At 39.6% G+C, this 26,282-nt stretch overlaps 1 protein-coding gene across 1 annotated transcript; it reads left to right on the top strand.

The window, feature by feature from the left end:
- The first annotated feature begins 1,102 nt into the window (after positions 1–1,102).
- Positions 1,103–25,290, top strand: RSPH3 (radial spoke head 3). Its single transcript, XM_030556673.1, has 9 exons — positions 1,103–1,372; positions 2,245–2,332; positions 5,685–5,826; positions 7,119–7,264; positions 8,139–8,342; positions 9,841–10,003; positions 15,901–15,987; positions 18,874–19,055; positions 24,010–25,290. Exons 1-8 carry the CDS (start codon positions 1,236–1,238, stop codon positions 19,026–19,028), a joined length of 1,122 nt encoding a protein of 373 aa, XP_030412533.1. The 5' UTR covers positions 1,103–1,235; the 3' UTR covers positions 19,029–19,055; positions 24,010–25,290.
- The last annotated feature ends 992 nt before the right edge of the window (positions 25,291–26,282 follow it).

Genomic DNA, 26,282 nt, shown 5'->3' with positions numbered 1-26,282 from the left:
ATCATGATTTACTGAATTCTGAGCATAAGTGAACATTTAAAAAATCAAAGATAATGCATCACAACATATATTTTGTTATTTTGACAATTGTTCAGTTTAATTATGATCATACTTCACAATATACTATATGTTTTGTAAAAGTAGTTGTGAAGCTATAATAAGAGTCTTTAAACATGTGATGAGAAAGGGTGAAAGATTGCAAGTTTTGTGTGCAAATTATATGGATTAGTGTGGTTTCTACTGTATATTAGACAATCTATCAATACATCAAATATGCATGTTCAGGCCAGTTGGCATCTAACAACATGAACAAGCCACACAATGTTTCATCTTATTGTTTATGTAAACCATAACTCCTCAGAAGAAATGCAGTATTACAGAACCAAATTTTTCAAGGGGACTCTGTCCAGCTTCCATTTTTGCCCACATTTTTGTGCTTTGCCAAAAACAGAAAAAATATAGTTGATTTTGGCTCAAAACTTGTTTTGACTTTAGTTAATGTTTTACAGGATGATACTACTTCTACTAGCTCCAAGAAAACATGTTTTTGTGATAACCCAAGAAGGCATCTTCCTAAAACCAAATGAGTGTCTGTGTAAGTGATGAAGCACAGCCAAGGATTATTAGCCTGAGGTGCAGAAAGAGGGGTAGTCACTGGAGAATCAAATATTTTTCTTAATAACCCAGCTTCTGGAGTCAGGTGTTTATATGAGACTCAGCTTTTTTATTTTATTTTATTTTATTTTATTATGTACGTTTCTAGCTATCCTGAGAAAACCCTAAAGGTGGGGGGAAAACAGCAGATATGAAAAGTACCAACAAATTATTCTTTGTTGAATTTCATATTTGAGGCTATTTTATGATTTTTAAAGGGCCTGACCCATAATCTTTGTACAGAGGGGACAGACTGCATCGCTCTCACTCGCACACACGCCCGCGTGTGCCACCAGCAGGTGTTTAAGGAGCCGAAGAGACAGAGCTGCACGGAGTCACGACAGTATCCCCCGTCCATCACAAGCCCAGTGAAGCATGACGGCCGGCGTGCGCATGCGCGTTTCCTTGGGCTGGCCTCCCGAACCGGAAGTGCCCTGTTGCCGGCCGGGTCGCAGTTTATCCTGGAGACGGTTGTCAAGGAGCGAACGCCGCGTCGCTGGGCAACAACAGACCGAGGATTGTTCGCCAGCCCTGAGGCTGAGCTGAGCCGAGCCGCGCGCCAGGCAGCCCCCGCTGCGGCCATGGCCATGGCCTCCATGCTCCCCGCGCGCAACCAGGAGGCGGCGGCTGCAGCCAGCGGCACCTACAGCTACTGCAGCCGCCCCCGGGCCCTGCCCGCCCGGCGGAGATACCGGGGCGCCCCGGGACCCAGCGAGCAGTGAGTCCGGCCCGCGGCGCCCCCTGCAGCCCGCACTGCTCAGCCCGGCTCCAACCGCGCCCCCGTGAGCCTCGTCCCCCGCCCCCAGCTCCCCCGCCCCCCCTTGTCCCTTCTCCGTCCCGTCCCCCAGCGGTCCCCCCGCCCCTTCTCCCATCCCGTCCTCCAGCGTCCCCCTGTCCCCGCCTCCAGCGGCCCCTGACCCCCAGCCCATCCTCCAGCATCCTCCTGTCCCTGACCCCCATCCCCAGGATCCCCTGCCCCGTGTCCTGTCCCACAAATCAGTATCAGTGTAGTGAATAAGTGAGTGGGTGGGGTGCGACCCTTGGTTTGTCAGGGAAGGAAGTGGGTTATTTCCCTGGTCGGCGGTCTCAGTTACTCAATGTGGTATTGACTGTCAGGGCCGGCTCCAGGCCCCAGCACGCCAAGCGCGTGCTTGGGGCGGCATGCCGTGGGGAGCGCTCTGCCAGTTGCCGGGAGGGCGGCAGGCGGCTCCGGTGGACCTCCCACAGGCATCCCTGCGGAGGGTCCACTGGTCCCGCAGCTCTGGTGGAGCATCTGCAGGCACGCCTGCGGGAGGTCCACCGGAGCCATGGGACCGGCGAGCGGCAGAGCGCCCCCCGCGACATGCCGCCATGCTTGGGACAGCGAAATGGCTAGAGCCGGCCCTGTTGACTGTGTCCTATGATGTGTTCCATATAAATGTCTCTGGACCACCTGATGGTGTCGGACACCATGAGCTGTCTCATGCGCAGGGCGCAGCATCGACCGACTCTGCACACTCTCAGAACTGGCTTGTTGCGGGGGTCCCAAATGTGACACAATCCATAACTAGCTCTGTTGATTTTGTTCCTTTATGATGTGATGTGTTACAGAGAGGAAGAACCTGTTCACTATGCAAACCTCATGTACGATAGGAGAGTGGTACGAGGCAACACTTATGCTCTTCATACATTACCTTGGGTAGGTTCTGTTTACATAAATCTTATTACAGCTTTGTTAAAAACTAAGAGTCATAGAACTATTATAGAATAATAATTTTTACCCATTTGTACTTCAGTTTTACATAAAGCACAATCATGGGTTCTCCTTTTGGATTAATATGTGGGTGTTTTCACAGTTTTAGTTTCTAGAAATGTTGTAATGTATTTTCATGTGAACTTCCACTGTTCAGATTTTGTTTTAACAGTGTTGGGAAAACTTTAGATTAAGATGTTTTCTCCTTTTTCATTTCCTTTTTGTGTATATGCTATTGAGTATAAGCCAGCACAACTTTATTTACTTCCTGGTTTGTTCATCAGCATCTCAGTGATATTAGCACAACTCTGGGAATATTGTTTCTAAGCGCACGTCCAGACTAACCCGCGGCATCGGCGGGTTAAAATCGATTGCTCGGGGATCAATATATTGCGTCTAGTCTGAACGAGATGTATCGATCCCCAAGCGCGCTTACATCGATTCCAGAACTCCATCAACCCGAACGGAGTTCCGGAATCGACACGGAGAGCCGCGGACATCGATGCCGCGCCGTCTGGACAGGTGAGTACCTCGATTTTAGAAATTCGACTTCAGCTACGTTATTCACGTAGCTGAAGTTGCGTATCTAAAATCGATTTTAATGTCCTAGTTTGGAGGTGGCCATAGTTAACTTGTGCTCACTTATCCTGTAAATGCAGGACTATTCCAGTAAATGAGCAGTAGACACTTAGTACAGCCTCTCTACACACACACACACATCATACATCATTTGAAAGCTTATGTCGGTGTTAAGATGTTGTATGATGTGGAGCTGTGAAGTGGTGCCATTACCATAGAAATTGGGATAAACAGTGACACTATCAACATGTTAAAATGACCACTTTGGGACAGTTCCTCAGATTTGTCACCTAAAAAGAGTGGCTCGGGTTTGAGAATCTCCCTCACATCCTCAGTCATGAAGACCGATGCAAAGAATTCATTTAGTTTCTCCACAATGGCCTTATCGTCCTCAAGTGCTCCTTTAGCATTTCCATCCTCTAGTGGCCCCACTAGTTGTTTAGCAGGCTTCCTGCTTTTGATGTACTTAAAAAAAAAATTCTGTTCGTGATTACTTTTTGAGTCGTTGACTAGCTGTTCTACAAATTCTTTTTTGGCCTTCCTAATTATATTTTTACACTTTACCTGCTAGAGTTTATGCTCCTTTCTATTTTCCTCCCTAGGATTTAACATCCACTTTTTAAATGATGCCTCTTTGCCTCTCACTGCTTCTTTTACTTTGTTGTTTAGCCATGGTGGCACTTTTTTGGTTCTCTTACTATTTTTTTTAATTTGGAGTATACATTTAAGTTGAGCCTCTATTATGGTGTCTTTAAAAAGTTCCCATGCAGCTTGCAGGGATTTCATTTTTGGCACTGTACATTTTAACTTCTGTTTAACTAACTTCCTCATTTTTGTGTAGTCCCCCTTTCTGAAATTAAATGCTACCATGTTGGGCTGCTGTTCTGTTTTCCCTGATGTTAAATTTAATTATATTATGGGCGCTATTACCAAGTGATCCAGCTATAGTCACATGTTGGGGCAGATCCTGTTCTCCACTTAAAACTAAATCAAGAATTACCTCTCCTCTTGTGGGTTCCAGGACTAGCTGCTCCAAGAAGCAGTCATTTAAGGGGTGAAGAAACTTTATCTCTGCATCCCATCTTGATGTGACATGTACCAAATCACTATGGGAATAGTTGAAATCCCCCATTATTATTGAGTTTTTTATTTTTATAACCTCTCTAATCTCTCTGAGCATTTCACAGTCAATACCACTATCCTGGTCAGGTGGTCAGTAATATATCCCTATTGCTATACTCTTATTATTTGAGCATGGAATTAATATCTATAGAGATTTTATGGTACAGTTTGGTTCATTTACGTTTTTTACTTTATTTGATTCTATGCTTTCTTTCACATATAGTGCCACTCCCCCATCAGCACCACCTGTTCTGTCCTTCCAATATATTTTGTACCCTGGTATTACTCTGTCCCATTGATTATCCTCATTCCACCAAGTTTCTGTGAAGCCTATTAAATCAATATCCTCATTTAATATGAGGTACTCTATTTCACCCATCTTATTATTTAGACTTCTAGCATTTTTATATAAGTACTTTTAAAATTTGTCACTTTTTAGCTGTCTGCCATTACATGATGTCATTGAATGGGTCTCTTTTTCAGTTGCCTGTTTCTCATTAGATCCTACCCGTATTTTATCATCTTCCATCCTCTTCTCCTTACTAGAACATAAAGAACCTCCATTAATAGATCCTCCCCTAAGGGATGTCTCTGTCCGAGCCACGTGCTCCTCCGCACCTTTCGGCTTTCCGCCAGCCCTTAGTTTAAAAACTGCTCTATGACCATTTTAATTTTAAGTGCCAGCATTCTGGTTCCATTTGGTTTATGTGGATACATTATAGCCCTTTACAGAGAATTGTTGGGCCTAGTGTTCACAAGCAATGCTTATTTGAAGCAGAGGCATTCAATGTCTTGTGATATTTCTGATTAATATTTTAGAGATATTTAGTTTCCAGAGAATGTTCTCCAACAGATATTTTTAGAGTAGATCAACTTTAGGATTTAAAGAACCATTGAACTCAAAAGTGACTTTGTGGAAATGGTTCCATGGTTATTATCTCTTTCTGATTACGTATCAAATTTGCTCTGTTTATAAAGTTTAAAAAATGATTTCCTAACTGACAGTTCTGCAAATGCAGTATTGAATCTAAAAGTCATGGGTACCTTCTGGCTCACCCTTCACCAACAATAAAGATTCTGTAATCAGAAGCTAGTAAACAATTCTGTTGACAATATGCAACCTAGAACAGAATCCTTTTCACTCTCATTGCTGTCTGGGCTATGCTCTGCTAACTGGAGTAAAGACTTGCTTTAGACAATAAAGTAAGCCGGCAGGCATGACTGAAAAATTTCAGAGAGCAAGTCTGTTAGTAAACTCATGCCATTTTTAAACATCTTATTTTTCAAAATAGAACCACACTTTTAAGCTATTGGGTATTTCCAAATAGCACACTACTTCCTTAGCCCCCTATCCTGCAAAGATTTACACACCCGTTTAATTTTATACACTGAAGTCCCTCGGACTACTCACAGTATGTAAAGTTAAGAAGTTATGGAAGTCTTTGCAGGGGCCATATCTTAGAGCTGATCTAAATTATTTGATTTGTAGAAATTTAAAAAAATCACCTATATTTAGAAATTAGTAGTCATTTTGTGTACAATTTGTGCTGGAATTTTTCCCTGCAAAACTAAGCAACTTTTTTTTATCAATCCCCAGACTGCTCAGCCTGACCCTCTTGAGATCCAAAGACAGCGAGAGGCTCACAGGAAAGCACTTGCCAGAAAACGAGCAAAAGAGCAGCTTCAGTCAAGAACTCCAGAGCCTGTAGAGGGCAGAAAGCATGTTGATGTGCAGACAGGTAGAATGTTGAAAAAAATCTTGATCTAACATTAAAAACAAGAAACTTTTCATTGAGCCATATTAACATACTTAGTTTAATTCATATTGTTAATAGTATTGTAGGAGGAGCTGATAGTAACATCAGTAGTTAAGGTTGTCTGTCCTTTCCGATTATAACGTCCTGTTTTCAGTTGTTTACAACTTGTTAACAAGTTTATCCATTCAGGCTCAAATTTGCCATGTTTGGTATCTGGCTCACGTTGAAATTTTTTTTGAAAGTTTGGACAAAAATGGTGGAGCCATTTCCAAAACTAAGGCTACTGTTAGGAAAATAAAGAAAAACTACATCTTTTTTTTAGCCCTCAATGGTTTGTAGCAGGAACTTGAAATCTGGCAAGAGGATAGATTTCAGATCAGTGCAGTGTCTTTAGCTGCCTCTGAAAATCTGTTCAGATTTGCCTGAGCTGTACACTGTAGGAAAAATGCCATTTGCACATGCTCACAGGACACTTGTTCTTAATTTTTTGAATTTTCCAGTGGCACTGAACATTCTCCCAGGCTCAAGTGAGCATCCTGCCTTTCTGTTTCCCAATTGCAGCAGCAATGGCTTTTCCTCCATTTACATTTCTTTTGACCCAATTAGTTCTAGTATCTTACTTTATCCACTGAATAGTGTTAATAATCTTGTACGCTTCCCAGCCCTTATTACTGAGCAAGGTCTTGTATCTCAGCCCTTCCCCTCCACACACACATTTTACAGATGAGAAACTACTCAGATTCTCATTTAACTGAAGGTTATTTCTGAAAAGGTAGAAGGAGAACCCAGGTGTCAATACAGCAGACCTAGTCTCATCCACTTAGCCACTGCCTCTCAGAATGAACATACCATGGAGAATTAAAACACACACACATTTTAAACATAGCTAGTAATAGATATGCTATCTGTGGCCTTTCTTTTAACTTGCTTTATCAGAATTAATTCCACCTGCAACAGTATTTCACAAAGTGAGCTAAAACCTGATAGTCTACACTTCATCAAAGTGACCTCATCAACTTCTGAAATCTAACAAATGAAATATCACTTTATAAATCATAAAGTGATTCATAGACACTATGGACAATATGAGAATGGTAGCTTCTACACACAAAAATGGGTGTAAATATTACATTGAGTCTTTAACTTTGTAGTAATCATTTTACTGTACATTATTTTAATATGATAATTTACCTCTGTTAACAATAAGTTTGCCACATTGGCTTTTTGTGCAAAACAGAACCCTACATACAGTATTCATCACTATTGCTTCATAGAGTTGTATCTGGAAGAGCTTGGTGACCGCATAATAGAGGTTGATGTGGAGTGTCAAACAGATGCTTTTCTGGACAGACCACCTACTCCACTCTTCATCCCAGCCAAAACAGGGAAAGATGTGGCCACACAGATAGAAGAAGGAGAGGTACAAATGCAAATTTGGGTCTGCAACCATAGCAACATTTCTTGTGTACGAAATAAGTTTGTGATACAAAATTAAGAGTTTAACTCAGTCAAGAAACATTTCAGAAACATGGAGGAACTACTGTTTGTAGAGAGATTAAAAATTCCCTATAATGTCTAGAGTACTTTACCGTGAGGATAATGATAATGTTAAGGAAAATGCCTCACCCCGAATGCTAATAGTTTACTTCTTTGCAGTAAAAATTAAAACATTCAGAAATTCTCTGCATGTCTGAATAATAAAATTCAGTGTGAGGGGACTAGGGATGTGCATGTGAGCATGGTTTGGGTCCAGTCTAGCCTTTTGCCTCTGACTGGAGGCTGCAAAAGTGACTCTGTTTTGAACTGGTCTGTTGATTGGGCCCATCAGAAAGACTTAGACCTATTGCATGTTGCTATGGATGCTTTCTTAAAGAGGGGAGCCTGAAAGGGTCTCAGACAGAGAGGCTGAGCTGCTGAGGTGGCAGGAACTAGCATTAGAGGAGGGGAGAGAATTACAGAACTACCAGTATTCATGTTTAGTGGTATTTAGTCTGGATCATACACATTACTTAGTGAGGACTGGATTAATTCTTTTTTAAAACTGTGAAATAACCTAAGTCGTCTATATGATCTGGTACTACCCATCTCCCATATAACACCTTATCCTTTGCTTCTGTTTTTGCCCCATTTTGGTAACATTACAGCTGCACAAAACTGCCTTCCCAGCCCTGTGTTAGACACTAGTGATCTCACCAGCTATTGCAGATGTAAGCATTTCTGTTCACCTTGATAAGACTTTATATTGATTGGGACCTGGATACATAAATCTCTGCTTAATTTGCTTTCATCCTCAGCTCTTTGACTTTGACATTGAAGTCAAACCAATGCTAGAAGTTTTGATTGGAAAAATCATTGAACAAGCTTTGCTAGAAGTCATGGAAGAAGAGGAGCTGGCCAATCTGCGGGCACATCAGTATGCATATGAGGAACTACGCAATGCTGAGCTCGCTGAAGTACAACGCCTTGAGGAGCAGGAGAGACGACACAGAGAAGAAAAGGTATCAATACGATAGAGCAGTCCAGCAATGTCAGTGTCTTGACCTTTGGTCTTCTGCAAGCTTGTATTCATTTGGCTTTACACCACTGGAAGACAAAAACAAAACCTAAAATAAGTTTGATTAACTGAAAGGGGCAACCTCAGGTTAGACCATTATAAAAATAGCTCGATTTAATGCCTTTACTGCTGCATTTTTAGTAGTTTCCATACATCAGCAGTATGTTGTGGTTTCTGTAAAGTACTGATATTCAAACTGGAATGTAATCACTTCACAGAAATGTACCTCATACATAGCAAAGAACCTGACAGCATTTTGCCTTATGTATCTGATAAAATAATTTAGTCAAGCAGTTAACTGGAAATTTCCACAAAGATACTTCTCAAATGAATGCTTGCTGTGCTCTAAAGTGAAAAAGAAAACATCCAACTTTTTAATGCACAAAATCCTGAGTGTGCAAACACTTCTTTCATGGTCTGTATGTACCAAATGAGGTATATTGAAGTGCCCAGCCATCATTGTGTTTAACTTCTCAGCAATAAGCATTTTTTGGAAACAAAGGGCAGTATTTAGAAAATTACACCATTGACCATAGTAACATTTTTTTAGATATAATCTTTTTTAAAATGCTTAGATCCTGTAGTGGCAATCAAAAGAGCCAGAAATCCTCAGACAGCCATAAAGTGGTGGCGATAGTCATGGCTGCAGGACTAGCTGCATCTCTTTCTCCTTCTCTGGTCTCCCTGAGTGCACCCCATAAGATGTCAATTTTCATGCCCTTACCGTCTCTTGGGTGGAATTCTGCAGTTCTCCCACTCTTAGACAAAGTCCTCAGCTACAGTACCCCTCTGTATTGACTGTGCTTACCCAGCATGTCCACCTGGACTTTCTGCCTGTTTTTCTTCCCTTGGGGAGCTCTGACCAATAGTGACTGTTTCTGTTTAACATTCAGCAGTTTTATTTGTATTTTTAATACTATCATTTTATACTAAATAGAACAGAAAATGAGAGCGCTGAAAACTTTAGAAAATCTTTAAGTAAAACCAGATTTGCCTTTCCCCACCCCAGAAGCAGACCTTCTGCTTTATCAACAATAGGGATTTCCATGTCATCAGCCCAGTTCATGCTGAGACACCAGAGAAGGGCATGAAGTCAGCAAATGCAGAACCACTGCTTTACAGATGTACCAAATATTAAAAAAAGTAAAAGAAGGGAACCATTTTGCTGAAATGGCTGTGAATAATGTGGTTCTGGGCGTTCAGCAGTATTGAATATAATTTGTCCATTTTAAAAAACGTTTTTTTCCATCTGACAGGTCTGTGTACAAACAGGTGGACCCCATATAAGTTATGTATACTTATCCAAGGAACAATTGACCTCCCCCAGTTTAAATGCCTGTTGTGTGTTTTAGAAGTTCATGTTTTATTAATGTTCTCCTTTTGGGGAGTTGGAATTAACAGCTAAAAGTCTGAAAATTTTACATATAACATTCTTTTGACAGGAACGTCGCAAAAATCAACAGTCACAATTGCTTCAAAAGCAGAAGGAGACTTCAGAGAAAATTGCAGCAAGGGCATTTGCTCAGCGTTACCTGGCTGATCTCATTCCTTCAGTCTTTAGTAGTCTTCGTGAGAGTGGATATTTCTATGATCCTGTAGAAAGAGGTTTGTACTATTTTTTTTTCTTTACAGAAAGCATGTAATGTAACTAGGGCTGTCAAGCAATTAAAAAAATTAATTGCAATAAATCGCACAATTAAAAAATTAATAGTGATTTATCATATGATTAATCACACTGTTCACAATAACAGAATACCATTTATTTTAATATTTTGGATGTTTTCTACATTTTTAAATAAATTGATTTCAATTACAACACAGAATACAAAGTGTACAGTGCTCACTTTATATTTATTTTTTATTGTAAGTATTTGCACTGTATAAAAACAAAAGAAATAGTATTTTTCAATTCACCTAATACAAGTACTGTAGTGCAATCTCTTTATCATGAAAGTTGAACTTGAATTATGTACAAAAAACTGCATTCAAAAGTAAAACAATGTAACATTTTACAGCCTGTAAGTCCACTCAATCCTACTTCTTGTTCAGCCAATCACTCAAACAAGTTTGTTTACATTTGCAGAAGATTATGCTGCCCACTTCTTGTTCAGTGTCACCTGAAAGTGAGTACAGGTGTTCTCATAGCACTGTTGTAGCCAGTGTTGCAAGACATTTATGTGTCAGATGCGCTACATATTCATATGTCCCTTCATGCTTCAGCCACTATTCCAGGGGACGTACGTCCATGCTGGTGACAGATACTCCTCGATAACAATCCAAAGCAGTGCAGACCAACGCATATTCATTTTCATTATCTGAGGCAGATACCACCAGCAGAAGGTTGATTTTCTTTTTTGGTGGTTCAGGTTCTGTAGTTTCCGCATTGAAGTGTTGCTCTTTTAAGACTTCTGACAGAAATGCTCCACACCTCGTCCCTCTCAGACTTTGGAAAGCACTTCAGATTCTTAAACCTTGAGTTGAGTGCTGTAGCTATCTTTAAAAATCTCACAATGGTACCTTCTTTGTGCTTTGTCAGATCTGCAGTGAAAGTGTTCTTAAAATGAACAACATGTGCTAGGTCATCATACGAGACAGCTATAACATGAAATATATGGCAGAATGTGGGTAAAACAGAACAGGGGACATACAATTTTCCCTCAAGGAGTTCAGTCAGAAATTTAATTAACACATTATTTTTTTAACGAATGTCATCAGCATGGAAGCATGTCCTCTGGAATGGTGGTTGAAGCATGAAGGGGCCTACGAATGTTTAGCGTATCTGGAACATAAATACGTTGCAATGCTAGCTACAAAAGTGTCATGCAAATGCCTGTTCTCACTTTCACGTGACATTGTAAATAATTGGGCAGCATTATCTCTCGTCGATGTAAACAAACTTGTTTGTCTTAGTGATTGGCTGAACATGAAGTAGGACTGAGTGGACTTGTGGGCTCTGAAGTTTTACATTGTTTCGTTTCTGAGTGCAGTTATGTAACACAAAAATCTACATTTGTAAGTTGCACTGTCACAGCACAGGGATTGCACTGCAGTACTTGTATGTGGTGAATTGAAAAACACTATTTCTTTTGTTTATCATTTTTACAGTACAAATAGTTGTAATAAAAAATACACACTTTGATTTCAATTACAATACAGAATACTATATGAAAATGTAGAAAAACATCCAATTTCAGTTGATATTCTATTGTTTAATAGTGCAATTAAAACTGCAATTAATCGCGATGAATTTTTTGGAGTTAATCGCATGAGTTAACTTCGATTAATCAACAGTCCTAAATCTAACACATAAAATAACCATAAAATTCACAATAACTAAGACATTTACAATCCTATTGGTTATCCAGATGTAAACAATAAAATTAAATTTCATTCATTATTTACATTTGTGACTGGCATATTTGGTAATTTTTTTAAAGGTAAGTTTTAAAACTGACATTGCTGGTCGCTAATATACAACTAGATCCTATTTGTTACACCAGTAGCTAGTAATTATGTTTTATTGCTAAATTCAATGCATTAAAAACTTGCAACTTAATTTAAATGGAAAGTTAATGGGGACACAGACAAACATAGGCTGAGCTGTAGGTGGGATGCTCAAAGAGTTCAGATTTTTTGAGAATCATTTAAAAACCCTGTTAAAGATTGTTTGTTTGCTGTGTTGCTTGTAGCCATGCTGGTCCCAGGATATGAGAGAGACAAGATAGGTGAAGTAATATCTATTATTGGACCAACTTCTGTTGGTGGAAGGTACAAGCTTTTGAGCTACACAGAGCTCTTCTTCAAGTCTGGGGAAGGAAATCAGTATCTGATATAAGGTGGGAAAGATTGTTAAGCATAAGGGGTAACACGTTGTAGTTAGTCACTCTAAATGAAGTGGGCAATTGAGCGTTAGATGGTTATGCATAAGGAAGGCGTTTTAAATGGGCAATTAAGGGTAGCAGGCAGTGTAGTGTGTTACAGATTGTTGTAATCAGCCATAAAACCAGTGTCCTTGTTGAGTCTATGGTTTTTGGTATCTACCAGAGTTATGAATTTCAGTTCCCAAGCTTGCCTTTTGAAGGTGGTTATGTTGGCTTCCTTTGAGAACGAGTATTGAAAGATCAAATATGGAGTGACTGCTTTGTGAAAAGTGTTCACCCACTGGAGAGATGGTGTTTTTGTCTTTTATCATTTTTCTGAGTGAGTTCATTTGAGAGCATAGTGATTGTCTGGTTTCACCCACATAGATGTTTTGGGGGTATTTGATGCTGTTAAACATTATCAGAAGAGGGGAGAAATTGGTTGGAACAAGGATCTTGCCTATCAGGCAGGGGCAGAAGTGGAGACAGAATGGAAGGCAGGCAGGGGCCAAGCAGGGAACAGAGGACGGAAGGCAGAATGGATGACAGGGAGTAAACAGTGAGAAAACAGTGTGGGGAGCAGAACTCCTAGATTTACTCTACTAATTGCTCTTTTTCTTTAGTCTGTCCCATACTATCTTTTGCTCCTTGATTCCTCACCTCTTGCCCTTGAAACCCTCCCGTTCTACTTCTGAAGGATGCTGTGGATAGGCTCTTGCCTACCCCAACACCTGCTTTCACATGTGATGGGCGGTGGCACTAAACTTGGCTTCTGTGACATGAGGATACAGCACTGCTCCACCTGTGCTTTGCCTTTCAAACAAATGGAAGACTGAGTCTCCATAGCTATCAGTCTGGCAGCTTTCATGAGCACTAAAAACTCCACAAAAGAGAACCTACTGATTGCATATTCCATTTCTGGCAGCTTGGATCACCCTAGAAGCTCAGCGATTATGGCATGAAAAGGTTAGCGAAGTGCCTACTAGTTTCAGCAACTTAGGTACATGGTATTAAAAAAAATAACCATTCGACTTCCAGGCCAGTGCAATCAGAGCAAACCTTGTTGCCATTCAAACTGGACACTACACAAAGAGATATGTTATTAGAAAGATAATCAAGAATTTACATTTTTAAATCTAAAGTGAATTGTTTCTCTGGCATGGAAAGTTTCAGAATTTGTTAAAAAGGAAATAGCAGTTATGCAAATCAGTGGCTTCAAAGTCTGACCTTTTTAGGTCCCTGGAAGAGTAACATTGTGATACACCTGCAATTATTGGCCTAGAGGGAGACTGGTGTTTAAAAAGTACACAATTGCTTTTCCACCCTCTGTCAGCAGGGTCATTGCATGTTACAGTCACGCTCCTCAGCTCGTGAGGTGAACATCTTTCACAAACTGCTGCCCAAGGGACCATCTGCATGACAATATTTTATCGTACCAGCAGGCAGCTATCTAACTTAATGCCCAGGTTGTATTATAACTTAGTTTGGTCTAGTCTGTGTACCACACCTGGCTGTAACCATACTACAGACCTGACAAAATCAGAGCTGTAGTATGGTTTTCTTAATATGGTTATAACAGTTTGTTTCCCTGTATACTGGAAAAAGCAAAAAGTATTAAAACAATGACTGGAGGGGGGCAACCATGTTATAATTGGCTGCCACAATATGTTTACAGTTGTAGTGTAGTGAAGACATTATAATTCCGTGCAGCTTACATATGGAGTGCCTGTGAAAGCCAGCTATAAAAAAAACTGCAATTCCTTCTTCCTAACTGAAAACCAGTAGTCGTCACCTTAAGAGACAGGATGGATGTGAAAAGGGAGTGCAAGAGACAGAACTGGATGGCTCAAGGAATTTATAATAATTCATGAAACCCATCATCTTTAGGTCACTCCTGTGAATCACAGTGACTGAGAGCCAGATTTTCTGCCAGAAGTAGGTGCATACAGTTCTATGCATGAAAAAGAGGGCATCTGTTTAGCTATGCACATCTACCTGTATATCCAGCATTACATGCAAAATATAGACCTGTGCTTCTGCTTCTTGATTCAAAGTTAGGCCCTGAAGGTCATTACCACTTAATGGCTCTTCTTCGGCTTCTGTGATATGAGTTGTGGGTCTCTGAGGAATATCTAGTGGTAGGTGTCCATGACACAGAAAACATCATCATGTTTGGCTTTCTTGATGGCAGTCTAAGAAGAATGGTCTAGGCCTGAACAGCCATAGAAATGAGCCAGATGGTCAGCTCTAGAAATGGTCCCTCCTTCCTGGGTTTCTAAGGGGAGAGGACTTTTTCTCAATGCCATCATTCCATCTTTCACAAACAGTACATTCACTTACCCCAAAAAAGAGAGTGATGGGGATAAACAGTGGTAGATTAAAAGATATGAGAAAATCAGATAAGATGTATTGTCAAATTCCTACTACCTTGGGTTCCTGCTTCAAAACAAAGTTTCTGTGGCATATTTTTATGCACATTGATACTATGGATGTCTGTGGATATCACATATTTAGAATTGAATGAAAATGCTCTCTCTGAATTATTTTGGCTACTACCAGTGGCTGAAGTTCAAACTACTGAAATAGAATTTTGAACTTTGAAGGCCCTTTTTTTCTGGTCCCATATGATAAATCCAGAAGGTTTAACAATTTGGCCTAATAAATCACCCCAGTCACATGTTTAGCTCAAACAGTAATTCTTCTTGTGGGTCAGTCCAGTCATTCATACACTGTACTTGTAAATTTGGCTAACCCTTTGACCTATCTATCTCAGAAACAAACACTCAGAGTCTTATTATGACTACTTGTAAGTAGAGGTCTAGCTGGCAAGAAGAGAGGTACTGTCAAGTCCAAGGAGTTCAATTCTGTAAATCTTGCTTTTTAATTTATTAATCCAGTAAAACCTAAGTGCACTTCCAGTAAGTAAACTGCTGCCATTATTGATGACTTTAAAGCATCCCCAAGGTTTCCAATACAATTCTGTTTGGCCTTTTGCTGCAAGCCGCCTGCTATGGTGTACAACTTATTTTTGCCTGAGTAATGCCACTTTTCAGGACTTAAGTAATGTGAGAAAACTATTACATGCAAATGTTATGTTGCATTGAAACATCATGTTGAACATAGTGACATTTCATGGGCCCTGAAAGTGCTTTCAATCTAAGTTTTTTACACAGCATCAGTCACTGGGCACAAGCAAAACCTGTGTATATCTTGCAAATATGGCAAGACATTGGGTTGTCTTGTTAAAATAAGGTAATGTTGGAAATACCAGGATAAGCAGGAACTCCTTGGGCATAGATAATTAAACAGTTTGGACAGGACAGAGGCCAGGATATGTTCAAATTAAAAGCAGAACTGTTACTATCCTAAATTACTGAACCTTATTTTCATCTAACTAAATGCAATTTTTCGTTTCTAACTTGAGGCCTGATTGAGCAAGAGGTTGAGCACTCTCAACAACCACTAAAGTCAGACTCAATTCCTTGTAAAATCGGGTCTTTACAGGACAAGTGTCTTTAATGCACCAGTTATCATTCAACAATGGGGAACAACCATACATAAAGTGAAAAATAGACCCTAAGATCCTATAACACATCATTAATAAAAATACTTTATCTTGCTTCCTCTCCACAAATCTTACAGATGTTGAGAAAGAATTCCTTCCATGGGTGATGGCAGAAGTAGATAAGACATTGGAGATGATGATTCTGGGAAGGGCAGTGCTCGACAGTAAGTTACAAAGTCATGGAATATAGTGTACCCTGCTTAACTTTTTTCAGTCAGATTATTGTGAAATAAAGAAGCAGATGATATTTTAACAACAGTTGCAATTGTCCAGATGGGATGGTATTTTACCATTTTCTTTTTTTTAACCTTCTGACTGTTGGACAATTCTCAGACCCATTTTATGCTGGTGATTCGTAATTATTGGTCAAATGAAAAGAAATAGAAATACCAAGCGTGTTTCAGCAGCACATCTCTACTGACAGTACACAGCCTATGTGGAATGTCTCTGACAGAGGTTATTGTTATGTTAAGCAGAAGTGAAGTGGTTAATGAATGTTAATTGTTTTCTCTTTTTATTTACATAGTTTATATTCCTCATTTATTTCACAGACAACAAAACTATGTTCTTGTGTAGTGAAAGCTGTGTTATCCAGCAGTTTACCAACCGGAAAGCTCTAGAAACTGGCATTTCTGATATCCAACTGGACTTTTAATATCCATATCCAGAAGTAGCGACATGTCCCTGCTGCTCCTAGGCGCAGGAATGGCCACAGAGGCTCCATGCGCTGCCCCCACTCTGCCCTGAGCGCTTGCTGCACTGCTTCAGTTGGCCAAGAACTGCGGCCAATGGGAGCTGAAGGGGCGACTTCTGTGGGTGGAGGCAGTGCACAGAGCCGCCTGGCTGCACCTCTGCCTAGGAGCAGCAGAGACATATCGCCGCTTGTGGGGAGCTGCCCAAGGTGAGCGACACCAGATATGGCACCCTGAAACCCCTCCCAACCCCCAGCCCTGAGCCCCCTCTCGCAGCCAAACTCCCTCCCTCTTAGTTAACCGAAATTTTTGACTTACCGGCACCCCCCATGCCTGCAACATGCTGGATACCAAAGTTTTTACTGTATTTAGTTTTCCATTGAACAAACAGAAGGCTCTTTTGTTCCTCAAATTGAAAAGCATATACATTGTTTAAGGCCATTGGTATATAATAAAAGGCCTGTGGCCTCACATGTATAAATTATCCCAACTATGTAGCAATGAGGTCATTCTAAATGAAAGAATAAGAACAGAAGAAAAATTCTTGGTCATGATTGGCTGAAAAGTCATGTGGCTAGCAACTTTCCACTATTAATTTTAGATATAATCAGTGTGGTGGTTTGGAACAGTGTAAGTCACATTTTTCATGGAGACATCTGCTTGGCTCCTCAGTAATCAATAATACTGTACTTTCCCCTGAACTAAAGCAGTAATTAATCAGATAAATGAACCAGTCTCTGATTCTTGATTGGCTCCTCAGAGCTTAACAGTATTTTAAAAAATGTCTACCTTTACAGGCTGCAGTTAAAGCACCAATCTTAAACCATGCAATAATCTTACAGTTATAATTCATGCATATCAGTATGTGGTCCCAGATTAGATTAAAATTATTTTTAAACACAAATTCATCCTGTTTTGCATATATCTCTTTCTCATGGTGTCACTGCAAGTCAGACTCAGGAAGGTTGTTTGACTACCCTAACTGTGCATTTCTATACCTTGACTTTGGATTCTTTAAAATTTAGTCTGAATTCTGAATTTTCTGGGTCTATAATCTAGATCTTATTTCTTTGATAATTACAACTTTCCTCTTATCAGTAATTTAGGGTAAAATACATATGTGTTTCTCAAACTTAACTCCTTACTAATGACATTTTGTCTGGGGAATTTTTTTTATTATTATTAAAAAGTTCATCCATGAACACTCAACAAGCATGTGATATACTAATGACTGGAAGATATGTAGTATCTATCTTTTTTTTTTTTAATTTAGATTTGCTTTTAACTTTTAGGGCCAGATTCACCAATGTGTTCTAGCTGCTTTGCACCATCCTACAGCAGTGCAAAGTAGCTGGAGCATGCTGACCGGTTAACAGGTACTTTGCCCTCCTGCCCCCTACGTTCTGTTCCACCACCTTAGTTTTCCTCCACCTGCCTTCAGTGTTTAGTAGGTCTGTTTTAAAAAATTGCCCATTGCATCAAATCTACTAAAAATCATCCATCTCCCATTTTTTTGTTTAGCTAGATAATGCATGAGCTGATACCATGTGGAACAAAAATAAAAGATCAAATACAGTGCTTAATTTCTCATGGAATCCATTTTTTAATTAATTTTAAGTTGGAAATTAATGAATGGATTTACTTGTGAATTCAAAGAAAATTTATTCTGTACTCAAAGTAAATGCTACAGTTTTGGGGAGGATACATAACAGAGAGGGTGAATCTTCTTTAAGTGCAAAACTCAACTCAGTCTTAACCATAGAGCTGTTACTGTCACCTCTATATTGTTCCATTTTCTGCATTGTTTTAAAAATAAAAACCTTTTTTGGTTAATTTTTTGCGCTATTTTCATTTGTCATGTTTATTAATTTTTTTTAAAGTGGGATCCCACACATTGTGATATTTATTGATTTTTAAGGGAATAAAAAGTATTATTTTGCTGCTGCTTTTGTTTCAGTTAAAGTGATCTTCAACTGCACTGCTCTCCAGAGATATGTTAGATTCTTTTTGCTTTGGAGGGATCCCTTGCCTTCAATATTTACTGTCCCCTCACTAGTACTGGTTTCTGGCATTGTGACCTGCTCCAGCAGTTATGAAGGAACAAAGATAAGAGAAGAATGATAATAAAACAGTTGAATAGAACCTTTTAAAATAATTGCCTTGAGGTAACTAGAGCTAATTTGGTTAGGCATATATCACAGTCTCAGGTAAAATTTTCTGCATTTACTATTACATTTCACTGCTGCCCTGTGAGTCAATCAATAATCTAATAATGTATAAAATCATCTCTAAATATTGCATTTTTTAATATATAAAAATTTCTGTTCTGCCCAATAGTAGCTACATTTGTCATTTCAGCATTGATTCGTGAGGTGGTTGAAAAGAGGTTAGATGCGTTTGATTATCCAGAAGCATCTGGTCAGCCTGCTGGGCAAACAGAAGCGTCTCATCGAGGCTCTGTTCAGATAGAAGCATTATATCAAACAGAAACTCAGGAGCCTGAAGCTAAGTGAAGACCAAACCAAACATCAAGTAATCAGGTAATGGCCAATAAGCACTTGGCCTAGTCAAAAGATGCGTTCACGAATCTCATACACTAGCCTTGGTGAAGGATACCAAACAATTAGATTAGCAAAGCCTAAAATAATTTTTCAAAATATTGATATAGCTAACTTGACTAAAGAAGACTGCAGAGAGGTTACTACTAGCAAACTACAGAAGGATGAGAGTGAAATTCTGTACAGTGTTCAGTTCAGCATTGAGGTTGCATTTCTATATAACCAGCCCAAGTGCAGGTTCTTTAAATTAAAAAAGTAGTGCTGCCTGACACTTCATACAAAGACCTGTAATCGGGGGAAGGAGGGGACGGGACTGTATTAACTTCACACTAATAGACACTAATTTGCTAAAAGTAACTTGCATGTTTTCATGCCACAATACAGTATACTATTATCCTAATATCTTTAATCTCAGAACAGGAATGTAAATTCCTCAAATTTCAATCCGTCTACATTTATTTCACTTTAAGACTCAGCATGATAAAGTCAGACCTGTGTCTTGTCTATCTCACCAACAGAAGTTGGTTCAATAAAAGCTATTACCTCACCCACATTATCTTTCTAAGGTTATGTCTACACTTACCATTTGAAGTTCAAAAAGTCCCTTTTTTATGCTAAAACCGCGGGAGCATCTACATTTGTTAATGACTTTTTGCAGTGAAAACTCAGAAGTTTCACCGCAAAAAGAAAACCACCTTCACAAGAGGCATACAGCTCTTATTGCTGTTCTTTTTGTGCTGTTGTGAAAGTGAAGACACATTCTAGCAGTGTAAACACCTTTTGGCCTCCGGAGGATATCCCACAGTTCCAAAAGCGACCACTCTGGCCAGCATCTCCACTGCTCTGACGCACAGACATCCGCCCCTCCCCCGTAAGCTCCAGGAAGTTTCCCTTTGTTTGTAGATGTGGTGGGGAAAGCAGCCAGACAGCAGGAGGTTTTTTTTTTAAAAAAAAAAAATGTCACGGAAGAAACAAGGAAGTAATGGGGCTCCTGAGACATGAAGCAGGGCAGCACGGGGCACTGAGCAGGGATCCAGAATGCTTTCTGCTCATCCCCTGCCTCCTTGGCACAAGACCTATCGAGAGGGCTGCACTGTGAGATAGCTGCCCTACAGTGCTGCTCTCATCCATGATGGAAGTGCTTGTAGTGTAAACACTCTCTGACACCTGAGGAATTGAGTGAGTACACAAACCAGCGCTTTACTTTCACTGGTTCTCTATCACTGGTGAAACTGACAGCGCAAAAACTCTGTAAGTGTAGGCATACCCTAAAGTCAGACCTGACAGTCTGGAACGGGGCAGGTATATTGGTCTTAGAGTGGTTAAAGCCCTGTTTTCTATGAACTGAAAGAGGTTACCTCAGGTTAATTACAGACACCTGAGGCTAATTAAGGGCAGCCTGTGACCTTTCAAAACCTTTTCCAGAGAAAGAGAGGATAGGAGGGAAGGAAAGGGAAGCAAGCTGTGGAAAGGTTGTGTAGAGCATGGGGAAAAGGCTACTCCTAGGTAAAGAGCTGGTTTTCTCTATTTCTGTTTGGGGAAGGGCCAGCATAAGACGAGGCAATACCCCAGTGGAAGTTAGGAAATGGTAGGGGGGGGTTGTTTTTGTTTTTTCATTTAAAGAAACCCCCAGGATCTATTCTGTAAATATTGTAAATAAACCAACCTGAAGAACTGTACCTCCAGAGTACAACTGATTTACCCCCACCCCTCCTGACATCAGAGCCTTGGTGTAATGAAAGAGGTGTGTTGTCACTATCTAATCCTGTTTGTTTTGGAGGATAATGTCAGAACATCTTAAGAGTATCCTCTAGGAAAATGAAGATCAAATTTTAAAATGCTAACTTGCAAAATATTAATTTTCATTTGGTTTTGATAGCTACATAGTGCTAAAATTATAGGAATTAATAATTTATGTAGAGAGCAATCTTAATTTCATTGGTGATTCTTCAAGACAGGTAGAAAACAAAACTATTTTTCAGCCAGTGTTAAAATAATAAGGAAGAGTAAATGACATTTGTGTTTTGACTTTTAATGTGTTTGTCACAAACAAAGGTTATGAAACTGTAAATGCTGTTATATCATTTAATAGGTATTAGCGATTTAATTTATAATACGTATCTTTTAAAAAGCTTAAACACCTTTGCTGAAAGTTGCTATGTTTTACCATTAGATGTCAGTAGTATCATTGAAACTAAAATAAACTTTACCTCTTGTTAAACATTTTTCTCTTATACACACTCCTATCAATTCTGTTCCTTTTTTGGTTTCCATGCATGGCTGAGGCTGCATACACATTAATTTAGCAGTTGTAATTTGCAGCCTATTTCAGGGTAAAATTCTTATAGTATTGTTCCTGATTGTCATATATTTTGAGTTGTGTGACAGTTTTGCTAGAACCTCCCTAGACTTAGCTAACATTGGTTTATGAACTATACTCTTACTGAATGCACGAAATAGGTAAGAGATTACTTAGAGAACCCTTGTCAGATTTATTAGTGTGCCCCTTAGGCAGGGCCGGCTCTACAGTTTTCGCCACCCCAAGCAGCGCGCCGAATTGCCGCCACGGGCAGCGGGGGCAGTCCCTGCACCCTTAGGGCAGCAGGCGCGTTTCCGCAGTGGCAGCAATTCAGCGGCAGCTTCTATGTTTAGCTGAAGCCGCCCGGACAGCTAAACATAGAAGCTGCTGCTGAATTGCCGCGGAAACGTGCCTGCCGCCCTAGGGGCTCACGAACTGCCCCCGCAGCCTGGGGCGGCAATTCGGCGTGCTGCTTGGGGGCAAAACAACAGGGACTGCCGCCCCTTGCAGAATGCCGCCCCAAGCACCAGCTTGGAATGCTGGTGGGTGGAGCCAGCCCTGCCCTTAGGTGTGAGGTAGTATCTTCTCAGTACCTTTTCTAATACAAAATCCTAACACTGAAATCTCGATCAAAATTGCTGCATTCCAACCTGACAAATCGAATATGACTGCAGAGGGAATGTGGGAGAGTTAAGCCCATTACAGGTTGCATCTGGCACCTTACATTTCTATTGCATAAGGACCATGGCAGTCTAGCATGAACAATAGTACTAGACTCCACATGAGTAGCGCAGATTTGGTGGGCAGAATTCTGGGAGAGAGAGCATGCTGAACCTTGGGAAATAATGCAGTAGTGACTACTTTTGTGTACATTTTCTGAGTTCTCAGAGAGTCTTTGTCTGTCTTTGAGAGATTCTGCCAATGAAAAGCCTTTCTTCATTCTCCTCACCCACATAGTACTGGCAGGGACTTAAAGCCATAGTCTTATCTTGGGTTTTCTTTTTAGTTATGCAGGTGATTGGACTAGAAGCCCTCTCAAGGTCCCTTCCAGTCCTACAGTTCTATGATTCTATACTTTCCTATTGATTCATTCAGTGTTGAACGTACCAGGCACTGATGGCAAAAAGCACCTACAACTGCTTCCCCACGTTCCTGGTACATATTGACATTCCAAGTAGAACATTGCCTCTTAAAAGAACACCTCTGCATTCCACTGCATCAAAGCAGTTGAATAATTAACTATGCTGATGAAAATAGCTCCACCCTGTCAAAGCTCTGTCCTCTTGTTCCTCTGTATTCGTCCTGTATCTGTATTATTGTAACACATAGTACTAGAAGATACTACAGCTAAACAAGTGATTGTGCATGTCAAATCTTTTTTTTACTAGGCATAGTATTTCTGACATCATAATGTCTGACTGGACCACAGCTTAGGTTTAAGCAGTTTACAGTACAGTTTGGGTTTAGACATGTAATCACTTGTCCCCATTATCCCCAATCCAACAGGTTGGTGGAAAGTGGTGTTAAAATAATAGTCGTAACTGAAAAAGGTAGCAGAGTCACACTCTAATCTGTACTTAGCACTGTAAAGTTGCAGGATGGCCTCAATAAAATATGGTTTGTCATCTGCAGAAATATTGTTTTATCAGAAAACTGAGAATTTGAATGCCTGTAATGGTAGAAGCTGATGTCAGAGGAAGTGGGGACTTGCAGAAGTATGAAGAGACAGATAAAGCTAAACATAAAAATGCAGCCTGATTTGGGATTGGGAACTGCCACCACTTCCTGAAAATGATGTTGCATTCACCTGTGATGGAGATCAGTGACAGTGGTATCACATGAGGTTGCCCCACAGTCTTAATGGCCATCACACCAGACAGACACGTGCTGAGGAGTAAGCAACATCTTTTCCAGTTTCCAGAAGGGAGGGAGATATGAAGCAGTGAGTTGAGATAATACAACAGGTTGAGAAAGACAAACCCCAGGACATAACACTACCAGAACAAATTACCATCTCCTGGTAACAGTAGTACTGATTTTTCAAGGGAGATGTCCACAAGTCCAGGGAACAGTGCAGGGCACCTCAGAGATTAATTGAACATTGTTAATAAGTTTTGTTAGCAGGTGGGTTATACATTTTGGAATTGTTATTGTATCACATTATTTAAGTGTTGTTATCATTAAGTTTGCCTGGGAAAGGAAGATGTGATTTGAGGACTGTATCTTTTAGTGGCATAGCTTCATAGACAGGGAGTTTGGGAAGTGGTGTTGCAGAAGCCCTTGTTCTGTTATGCAGAGGCAGTGAAACTGGTCAGTGAATTGAGTATTTCTTTCAAGCATCGTGAGCCCAAAAGGATTCCTGAACACCATAGGCCATTGACTTCAATGGGGCCAGGATTTCTCCCCTGGTTTCTATTTCTGGTTTTGATACTGCCTTCCTCAGTGACCCTGAATAAGTCATTCTCTCTATGCCTCTGTTTCTCTGTGTTTAAAAAATTGTATTGTTTCCTAACTTCATGGGGATGTTGAGGCTTGGTTCATTAAAATGTATACATTATTTTTAGATCATTTGATGGAACATTATATGTCAGTGCAAAGTATAATTTATTATTAAATGTGATTTTTATATCTTTACAGGGGGCTAACTATAGCTGAGAAGATTGCTCTTGATCATTTGTGAAGAGAAGATTCAATTTGTTTAGGAAATTGTTCCAAGAAGGGAACAATAAATTGAAGATTTTTATTTTTGCAAATTTTTAACAGGCTTTATGCTTTATTTCCTATAAAATTTACTTAAAGAAAGAGTGGCTGCATGATTATACGTGTAAATAGTGTTTAGTATTAATCCTTTTCACACTTGGATTACTATACAAAGAGTTAATGAATTCACTATATGCATTGCAGTAATATAGGAATATTGGCTTAAGAAAGTTCTATAGTATTCTTTTTATTAAGAAATCCAAATCAAGTATCCATTGCAGATATATTGCATCGTATCCTTAAAGTCCATTCTGCATTTACCCTATTACTTAATAAATCCAGGAGTGTGTACATGCATGTATATATGAAGAAAATAAAGCAAGTTCACTCAACTCTAAAAAGATGTATTGGCAACTTCAGTTTAAAAGAATGGCATTAAAAAAATGTGACTGAGTGTGCTTGTTTATGGTGTTGCAAAACTAACAAATTATCAGTAAAGTCAGCCCTCAGATGTTTCTCTACCCAGCTGTGCTTGGCTTTTTCCCCTTTAATGAGGGTTGAAAATAATTTTAGAAAGTTACTAGAAAATTGTAATCCATTCATTTTTCCTAGAAGGTCAGTTGTATGATACAGTTACATTTCTGCTTAATTACTATTTGTGAATACAGTGCAAGCTTGTAATCATATTTATACTTTTCAAATTGTGTTAGTGAAAAAAAAGTCATGATGATAATATGTTGCAAAAATTCTCCTGTGATAAAACTTCCACAGTGCAATATAACAGGAGTATCCATTCTCTTTGATTCTGAAGTATGGAACGATAAGTGTTCTGTTATCAACAGGTAATAGTTCAGTTAGTGCCCAATGTTTAAGATAAACCGAATTCCATCCTATTTAAATACAGTACTGGTTTAAAGATAACCACAGAATGAATCCTATGAAAGTTCACATAATGAAAAAATCACAATACCTGTATATGCTATATTTAAAGTAAGAAAAAAAAAGTATAGCATCCCTTTCTGATTCTCTTCATTTGAATGGCTGTATTGTAGAAGAGGAACATAATTTGTCCGGGCAGGCAGCCAGTCAGCTTTCTCTGTTTGAATGAGAATGTTCTAAGCTAACCCTTTCTAGGAAGAAAACTGACATTTACGTAAAAACTTGCTTTCCACAAACACGTGTTAATAAAATATCATTGAACTTAATTACAAAAAGGGCATGATAATGGCTGAAATAAATTCATCTGAACATTTAAATGAATAGGATTTTAACACTGTTTTCCCAGATCGACTTACCACACATTTTCTGGACTTCATGATCTATATTACGCATCTTCAGTTGACTGATTAGGCATTAGGCAGATTCTTCTACATTTCCTTTTCTCTGCCCCAAACATAAAATAACCAGTAATCTTGGATATATGCAGAAGGGGACAGTTAAGAAGTAGCCTGGTGTATTTGGATGGAGTAATTTGGTAAAGGGCTTTCTGAAAGGTTGCCATACCTGGGTGGGAAAGAGTTACAGTTTGCTTGTAGTATATGATGGACAATAGTTGTGGTAGTGATAGGTGGAGAAAAAGATATATGCTGTTAGGCAACTTAACCTGTTATTTCCTTGGGTTTGTGTCAAGCATAGTAGATGTGGGGCAACCTGAAATAATGCACAACAGAGATTTTGTGTATGAATATACTGTAGATTAGGCTGGTAGCGTCACATATTACTAAGGTTGTCTGACACTTCCCATTCTAAGACCCTGTTTTCAGTTGCTTATATCTTTGCTGAACTTTAACTGTTCAGGCTGAAATTCTACATGTCATGTCTGTCTCAGGCTCCTTTTTTTAAAAAAATACTTTCAGCCAAAACAGTTCAGTTACTTCTGAGAGTGAGGCTACTGAAATAGATGTGGTTTTGCCCATATTAAAGATGCTGACAACTTTTTATTTTAGAAGCTCTAGCATCCCCATACTTTGAAGCAAGGAGTTGAAATTTGGCAAGGAGTGGCCTTTGTGTCTGGGACAGATCTTTCACTGTTCCTGTGAAAGTCTGTTCCTGTGAAAGTCTGCCCAAATTTGGCCAAGTTATAAGCCTATGAAAAACAGCAGTTTTCACATGCTCAGAAATGTGTTACAGCTGGCAACTAAAAACACCAAAGATTTGGTCATCACTGAACATAATACAGCCCAGAGCTGGGCTGAACTTTCCCTGCAATT

The sequence above is a fragment of the Gopherus evgoodei genome, chromosome 3, assembly GCF_007399415.2.
Source record: "Gopherus evgoodei ecotype Sinaloan lineage chromosome 3, rGopEvg1_v1.p, whole genome shotgun sequence".
Lineage (NCBI taxonomy): Eukaryota > Metazoa > Chordata > Testudines > Testudinidae > Gopherus > Gopherus evgoodei.
The sequence above is the reverse complement of the archived record's forward strand: the minus strand, read 5'-3'. Positions and strand labels throughout refer to the sequence as shown.

What these genes read in the sequence shown, in the direction of transcription:
- RSPH3 (XM_030556673.1), top strand. Translation starts at nt 1,236, where the DNA reads ATGGCCATGGCCTCCATGCTCCCCGCGCGCAACCAGGAGGCGGCGGCT. An exon ending in GCCCCGGGACCCAGCGAGCA is followed by an intron (nt 1,373 to 2,244) that starts GTGAGTCCGGCC and finishes GATGTGTTACAG; the next exon opens with AGAGGAAGAACCTGTTCACT. An exon ending in GCATGTTGATGTGCAGACAG is followed by an intron (nt 5,827 to 7,118) that starts GTAGAATGTTGA and finishes ATTGCTTCATAG; the next exon opens with AGTTGTATCTGGAAGAGCTT.